We start from the raw sequence: 7,343 nt of genomic DNA, 5'->3' as shown, positions 1-7,343 counted from the left end.
CCCCCCCCCCCCCCCAGTGCTTCCTGGCTGCTCCGCGTCCGGCGTCTGTTTGCACCGCGGAGCAGGGGCCCGGGACTGCTCCCAGCCCCTCGGGAGCCCGGAGCCGGCCCGGGGACAGCGCCCTCCCGCGCCCCGACGGGGCCCCTGCTCCCCCGGGCTGCCGCTCCCCGCTCGTGCGGCCCGTGCCCTCCCTGGCGGGCCATGGCCCTCGCATCTCCCCAGCCTTAGACGCGGCTGCTCTCGCGCTCGGCTTGGAGCGCCCCGGGGGGCAGGATGGACGGGGCCGCGGGGCCGGGTGAGTGGAGCGCAGGGGGACAGGGCGCCCGTGAGGACTGCGGGCCCTCCGGAGGGGGGCCCCGGGGCGCTATTAGCCGGTTGTCAGTCCCCAGGTCCTGGGCACCCCGCCCGTCCCCTCTGCCCTACTCCACGTTGCTCCCGATCTCCGGAGCAGGTCGGGCAGGAAGGGGCCCGCCAGGCTGAGCCCTGGCCAGGAGGGAGGAGTGGGCGTCTTCCCCGGAATCTCCACCCCTCCTTCCTGAATCTGGGCCGGCTTTCGTCCGAGGAGGGGCACTTGGGGAGGGGGGGGGGTCCCTTCAGTCTGTATTCCCTGGGGAATGAAGAAAGGCCAGGAGCCAGGAGCCCAGCAGAGAGCTGGGCAGGTCAGGTGTGATCGCCCCTCTCTCCTGATGTAGGTGAGGGACAGGCGCGGGGCTGGGAGCCCCCCGGGTCAGACAGCCTGGGGGCTTTGAGCCAGAGGCTCCGGGTTCAAGAGGAGGAGATGGAGCTGGTGAAGGCGGCCTTGGCTGAAGTGCTTCGGAGACTCAGGCTGCAGGAGGGGACCCCGAGATCGCCCCTGGGAGCCCCAGCTCCCCCCTGCCCCGTGCAGGCATCCAGGGAGGCTGCCTCGCTTAGTGACAGGTACCTGCTGCCCTTGCGCCCCCTCCCTCCTCCTTTCTCTCTGCTGCTCTCTGACCTGTGGGCCAGGCTCACCTTCCTCACTCTCTCCCCCAGCCATCCCTCAGCCCCTCCTGGACTGCCACCTGCGCCCAGCCCTTCCTTGGTGAGCAGGGGCACCCAGACTGAGATGGAGGATGAGGCCAAGCTGTCTTCGGGCCCCTTAGCCTTGAGCAATGGGCCCCCAGCCCCTCCTGGGGGTGGAGAGGAGGTGCTGGGGAGGGTCCAGTCCGAAGGAGGCAGCGGCAGCAGCGGCGGTGCTGGCTCTCCTGGCCCTCCTGGGGCCCTGCGGCCCTTTCAGCTCCCTCAGAGGGCTGACACGTGAGTCTCCTGGGCATCCAAGGGGAGTTTGGGAGAGGAAGGGTAGGGGGTGGCCAAGGGCCGCTGCGCTGAGGTCTCTCCCCTCCTGAGAGGAAGGTAGGAGTAAAGGCTCACTCTAACATCATCTTCCTCCTCATCCTCTCTGGGGATCTGTTCTACAACCCACCCATTTCCTCCCTCTTCAGGCCTCGTAGGAATTCCTCCTCTTCCTCCTCACCTTCGGAAAGGCCTCCACGGAAGCTCTCCAGAAAAGCAGTTTCATCAGCCAACCTGCTGCAGCCAGGCAGCTTGGAAAGGTGGGCTGCTCCTCCCTCTGGAGCCTTCATGTCTGGGGGTGGGGCTGCCAGCTCCCCAGCCCTAGCCCTGCTCCCTCCCCCAGCCTCCTCAGAGACCTTGGGGAGATCCCAGCCATCACTAGGCCTTCCTTCCTTTAGTTATTCATTCAACAAACACCTAGGCAACATTTCTCAGTCCTAACCACAGTGAGTAAAGTAGATACGATACCCTTTTCACAGATGAAGAGACTGGGGCCCAGACAGATTAAAAGGCTAACCGTCTGGGGCAGGTTTTGGACTCAGATATTCTGGACGCCCCCTGTTTTTCTCGCCCCTGTCTGGGCCCTCTGACAGAGGCCGTGCTGACTGAGATGCCATTGCAGAACCCTCTCTTTTGGCTTGACGTTAGAGGCCGTCTCATTCAGGTGTTCTCAACCTGGGGCCCACAAACTTGTTTTAGAAAATATTTCAACAACTATTTTAATTCCGTTGGTTTCCTTAATTAATCCTATGCATTCTATTCACCTAGAAACAATATTACAAAAAGGGACGCCTAGGATTGATGACTTTAAAAAGAAGGTGAAGAATATTTTATCTAATCTGGCCTCATCGTTTTACAGAGGAAGAAACTGAGGCACGGAGAGATAAAGTGAAATCATTTGAACCTTGGCCCTCCTAAGCACCTCCCCTTCACCCTAAGTGGGCCCTAATAGAGGCCTGCCTTCCCCAAGCTAGTCAAAGCACCCGTGTTCCCAGGTTTCATTCAGCTATAGAGATGTGTATCTCCTTCCCTTTTCCCCACATATCTGCTTTGTTAAGCCATGGTAGCAGGGTCTGCCTTTGGGTCTTCTCCCCACCCCCAAGGAGCTGGGAAGTTCCCCAGGCAGACAGATCTACCCATCCTGGGGAGGATGTGTCACAGAGCAGGACCTTGGGGAAAGGCCAGCTATAGAGGAGGGTAGGAACTCCTGACCTTGCTGTGGTCAGCAGGTCAGAGGGCCCCTGGCCAACCAGACCTACTCGGCCCCTACCATCATGTGGCACAGGGGAGATGACATGTTATAATCAGACTTTGTTTTCTGAGTCTTTAAGGTGCCAAAGCCCTTTCTAACCCCTCTGGGGCCTCACGGCAGGGTGGGTGGGGTTCTTTTTGACCCACCATCTCTAGGGAGCCACAGATGGCACTAGACCTGGAGTCCAAGGAAGACTAATTAGTCCTGACAGGGAATAAGAGGGAGCCCAGCAGTAGCCAAGGGGAGCTGAAAGGAAATCCTGGATCTATAGGCCTCTTGGCACAACCTGGATTTTCAAGTCTGGTCACTGATGCAAACTGGCTGTAGGACCCTGGGCTAGTCACTCCTTCCAAGTCACTTAACCTTTACAGTCCCTCAAGGTACTTACTGATCCGGGTGGTACCCTAGCCACAGGAGGGATCCTGGAGACCAGAGTTCTCACTAGCTGTGTGACTCTGAGCCAGCCATGTCATTGCTGCTTGCCTCAGTTTCCTCATCTGTGAGATGGGGGCAACCATAGCACCAGATGAGATCCTATTTGTAAAAATGATTCATGTTAGCTCTAAGTAACGTGTTTCTTGATGAGAACCAAACGTTCTCCCAGACTTCTCTCCCCGAGGTCATCCTCACCTCTTGGCCTTTTTTACTCTCTCTCCCCAGCCGAGGAGGGAAAGATTCCATCTCCAGCCCTGGAGGCCCCGGTTCTCGGAGGAGCAATTATAACCTGGGTAAGGGTAGATCTGGGGAAACAAGGTCTGTTTGGTGGGAGCAAGAGGCAGGGCAGATGACAATGGTTGCCTCCAAAGAGAGGGAGTTTTCCGTCCCGGGTCTCCCAGCAGTGGTGAGAGGATCACTCCTTAGCTGTGTTGGAGAGGTGAGATTTGTGATCAGGTGTGGGCTTGAGAAGACAGCCCCTGGGGTCCTTCCCGCATCTGCAAATGTGGAAGCCTGGGCTTGAGCACAGTAGGCCCTTGAATGAGGAGAGGGCTTAGAGGATGGAATTCAGCTCCCCATCTGCCCTCCTTCTCCTGTTAAGAGTCCCTGTGGAGCACAGGGAGAGAGAATTGGAAGGTAAGCCTGGTCTCCCTGTCTCCCCTGCAGAGGGCATCTCGGTGAAGATGTTCCTTCGGGGCCGACCCATCACCATGTACATTCCGTCGGGCGTCCGCAGTCCTGAGGAGCTGCCCAGTGGCCCGCCCCCTGAGAACCTCAGTCTTGACTGGGTGTATCCTCCCCTCCCAATCCCCTCCGCTGCTCCGGAGTGGCCCCCTTACTCCTTCCTCTCCCTGTAGTTCCCCTCAACAAGCCCCAGAATCCTCTTGTCCCTCTCCTTAATGCCCTTAATGGAGCCTTCTTCTCCCCCTCCCTCTGTTCACCCTTGATTTCTGAGCCCCATCCTTCATAGTTTCATGAGTCAGTTCAATGGGCATTTATTAAATATTTGCCTCGTTATTCTGGCCTCTAGGGGCCTTCAGATGATCAGGGAGCAATGAAATGCATGCGCAAAGGTTTGTTACAAGGTAGGATCCTATAGCAGGAGACGTAGGGCACTACAGAAATATTCAAAACAGGAGAGTTTCAGTGTTACCTACAGGAGATCAAAGAAAGTGGCCCCTGAGCTGGGCTTCAGCAGAGAAAAGGGATTTTAATGGGCGGAAGTGAGGAAGGCCTTCGTGAATGTCCAGAGGTCAGAGGTGATAGGTTAAGTTTGGGGAACAGCAGATCTGGTCTGACTGGAACCCCTGGGTGGAGAGCAGTGATGTCCCAGATGTCCAGAAAGTCTGGTGGAGTGTGATTGGAGGCGTTAGCATGAGGTCAGAGGGGCGCCTTAAGAAGCTGCCTCAGAGAGAGATCAGAGAGGATGAGACCTCGGGAGACCCTGCAGGGGACTGAGGAGGCCCAGAGCCAGGCAGACGGACAGCTCTGAGGGGGAAGAGAATGGGAAGGAGGGGAGAGCGAGGTGTGGCCGTGATGGTTCCCAAGAATTCTGATGGTAACCTCCTTATTCACTTCTTTTCCTTGACCTTCCTCCTCCTCCTCCTCCTCCCAGTTATGGGTACAGGGGCCGAGACTCTCGTTCCAACTTGTTTGTACTCCGCTCTGGGGAAGTAGTTTATTTCATTGCCTGTGTGGTGGTGCTGTATCGCCCGGGAGGAGGTCCGGGAGGCCCTGGGGGTGGTGGCCAGAGACACTACCTGGGTCACACAGACTGTGTTCGATGGTGAGGTCAACAGCCAGGGTTGCTGGGAAAGGAGGACCTGGGATTTGGGAGAGTTGTTTTCAGGAGAAGGCTCTGCCCAGAAGGGATGGTTAGGGCCCTCAAGGATGAAGAAGGCGAATGGAGGGAGGGAGGGAAGCTGTGGCTTGGTGGGCTTACAGATGGGTTTGGAGGCAGAGGGTCTGGGGTCAGTTTCTCCCTCATATCACTTCCCACCCCTTCTTTTTTTGGCGGGGGGGGGGGAGGGAAAGGCAGGGCATTTGGGGTTAAGTGACTTGCCTAAGATCACTTGGTATCTGAGGCTGGATTTGAACCCAGGTCCTCCTGACTCCAGGGCTGGTGCTCTATTCACTGTACCACCTAGCTGCCCCTCTCCTCTCTCTGTGGCCTCTGTTGGATCATAGAGGCAGACAGTTCCTTCCAAGTCATCTAGACCAGTTGCCTGCAGCTGGAAACCCTGGGATCCCAGGGAGCTCCCAGGTGGGGGGCTTAGAGATCCCTCCCGCAGTGGCTTCTCCCCCTTCTCCAATTTAGCCTTGCTGTCCATCCGGATGGTGTCCGAGTAGCTTCTGGCCAGACAGCAGGGGTCGACAAAGATGGGAAGGTACTGTCAGCTGGCGGGGCTGGATGGGCTGGACTGCCAGGCTGACCTTGGCTGCTGACTTCCCTTTGCCTCTGGCTCTCTGCCTCTCCCTTCAGCCACTTCAGCCGGTGGTTCACATCTGGGATTCAGAGAAGCTACATAAGCTACAGGAGATCGGCCTTGGGGTGTTCGAGCGAGGAGTTGGGGCCCTCGCCTTCTCTGTCTCGGTGAGCTGGTCCTATGTCCATGCCAGGATCTCTACTCAAAGAGAAACCTGTGCAGCCCACCACCCTTCTTGCCTCAGTGTGGCTTGGGTACATAGTAGGTGTTCAATAAGTCCCCATTGGCTGCCTGCCGTCTTCCTGGCCCCTCTCCTCAGGGCTCCACACTGAGTCCCCGGTGTGTCCCCTCCTCCAGGATCAGGGCAGCTTCCTTTGTGTGGTGGATGATTCGAATGAACACATGCTGTCTGTGTGGGACTGGAACCGAGGAGCCAAGCTGGTGGAGATTAAGGTGAGGGTCCTGGGGGGAGCAGAGGAGGGAGGCTCTTGGGGCTTCAGGTCAGGGATCTGAGTGCTTGGCCAAGGTCACGGCAAAGTCTTCTAGAGCTTGGGGGAACAGAAGAAGGAAAAGTCAGGGCTTGGCACTAAGGTGGAATCTCTGGATACATTCCTCCCTCCCTCCATGGTTAGCCACAGCCTCCTTTCAGGAAGTACTGGCAGTGTGAATGGGCTTGAGTTCAGATCCGGCCATTGTCTCTTAACTACTTCTGGGATGACCCTGGGCCTCAGTTCTCCTGAAAAGCACGAAATGGCTTCTAAGGTCCCTTTCAGTCCTACATCTCTGAGCTCTCTGACCCTGTCACACCCTGAAGCTTAGATTACTTTGAAAGGGGATGTGGGCTCCCCGGGCTGGACTGAGTTAGGGGATCTGGGGGCATTCTGGCTGTCTAACCCCCAGGTCTTTCTCCCTCCAGAGTACAAACGACTCTGTCCTGGCCGTCGGCTTTAATCCGAGAGATAGCAGTTGTATCATCACTAGTGGGAAGTCCCATGTCCACTTCTGGAACTGGTCTACTGGAGGAGGGGCTCTGGGCAGTGGGGGACTCACTCGGAAACAGGGTGTCTTTGGGGTGAGGTCGGAAGGGGCTCGATGGGTGGGAATGTATGTGTATGGGGTTCAGGTGGGGATTATCCCAAAGCCTTCTCCTACCACAGAGCCTAGATTTGATCCCTGATCTCTCTGCCCCCCAACTTTTTTATGACTCCTTTGCTCCTGACTTCCAAAAGTACAAACTTATCCTTTGACCACTCTGATGATCTCATGACTCACCTTTAACCTCTAACTTCTTCCCCCTCCCAGAAATACAAGAAGCCCAAATTTGTCCCCTGCTTTGTGTTCCTTCCGGATGGAGACATCCTCACTGGGGACTCAGAAGGGACCATCCTCACCTGGGGGCGGAGCCTGCCTGACTCCAGGACCCCAGGCAGGGGTGGGGCTAAAGGTATATGATTCTCCCCAACCCCCAAGGACTATCACATGAAGTTAGAGCCTGGGTAGTTTCCAGAGGCAGAGTAGAGAATTGAGAGGAAGAAGGGCCTTAGTAGAAGGAAGTCCTTACAGCCCTAGAGGTGGCCTAGGAACCCACCTGGGGAAAGTGACTTCCCCTGTCTGGACCTCAGTTTCCTCATCTGTGGAATGAGGGGGTTGGACTAGATCAGGGATTTTTATCCTGCTTAGTGGATGGATTTTAGAAGGTTCATAAACTTGGAGAAAAAAAAAAATTTTCAAATTTCCACTAAACCCTAACAGAAATTTAGCATTTCTTTCAATTATTAATGCCAGCAACAAACCAGCCATATTAGGTTTCACTAAATTGCAAGAGGGGCCCATGATGCCAGGATTTAGGTGGTTGCTAAGGCCCCTTCGAGTTCTGACATTCTGGGTTCTAAGGCCCCTTCCAGCTCTGACATTCTGGG

The 7,343-nt window shown here is 56.4% G+C and overlaps 1 protein-coding gene across 2 annotated transcripts in view; it reads left to right on the top strand.

Moving 5' to 3' along the window:
* Positions 1 to 23: 23 nt before the first annotated feature.
* Positions 24 to 7,343, top strand: part of EML3 (EMAP like 3) — an 11,433-nt gene continuing 4,113 nt past the window's right edge. Inside the window, exons 1-12 of one of the 2 annotated variants that reach the window (XR_011164016.1) lie at positions 24 to 295; positions 693 to 918; positions 1,012 to 1,275; positions 1,461 to 1,571; positions 3,224 to 3,291; positions 3,665 to 3,788; positions 4,614 to 4,784; positions 5,316 to 5,385; positions 5,481 to 5,591; positions 5,782 to 5,877; positions 6,341 to 6,496; positions 6,727 to 6,868. Coding sequence is in view for 1 of the 2 variants with exons in the window: in XM_069066136.1 (XP_068922237.1) it covers positions 274 to 295; positions 693 to 918; positions 1,012 to 1,275; positions 1,461 to 1,571; positions 3,224 to 3,291; positions 3,665 to 3,788; positions 4,614 to 4,784; positions 5,316 to 5,385; positions 5,481 to 5,591; positions 5,782 to 5,877; positions 6,341 to 6,496; positions 6,727 to 6,868 (1,561 nt within the window). In the remaining variant the exon portion in view is untranslated. The remainder of the gene's footprint in view (positions 296 to 692; positions 919 to 1,011; positions 1,276 to 1,460; positions 1,572 to 3,223; positions 3,292 to 3,664; positions 3,789 to 4,613; positions 4,785 to 5,315; positions 5,386 to 5,480; positions 5,592 to 5,781; positions 5,878 to 6,340; positions 6,497 to 6,726; positions 6,869 to 7,343) is intronic. The other variant, XM_069066136.1, reaches the window with a different exon arrangement.

The sequence above is a fragment of the Petaurus breviceps genome, unplaced genomic scaffold (genome assembly GCF_028583685.1).
Source record: "Petaurus breviceps papuanus isolate PSGF00001 unplaced genomic scaffold, PetGlider_PUasm1.0 90721, whole genome shotgun sequence".
Classification (NCBI taxonomy): Eukaryota; Metazoa; Chordata; class Mammalia; order Diprotodontia; family Petauridae; genus Petaurus; species Petaurus breviceps.
The sequence above is the reverse complement of the archived record's forward strand: the minus strand, read 5'-3'. Positions and strand labels throughout refer to the sequence as shown.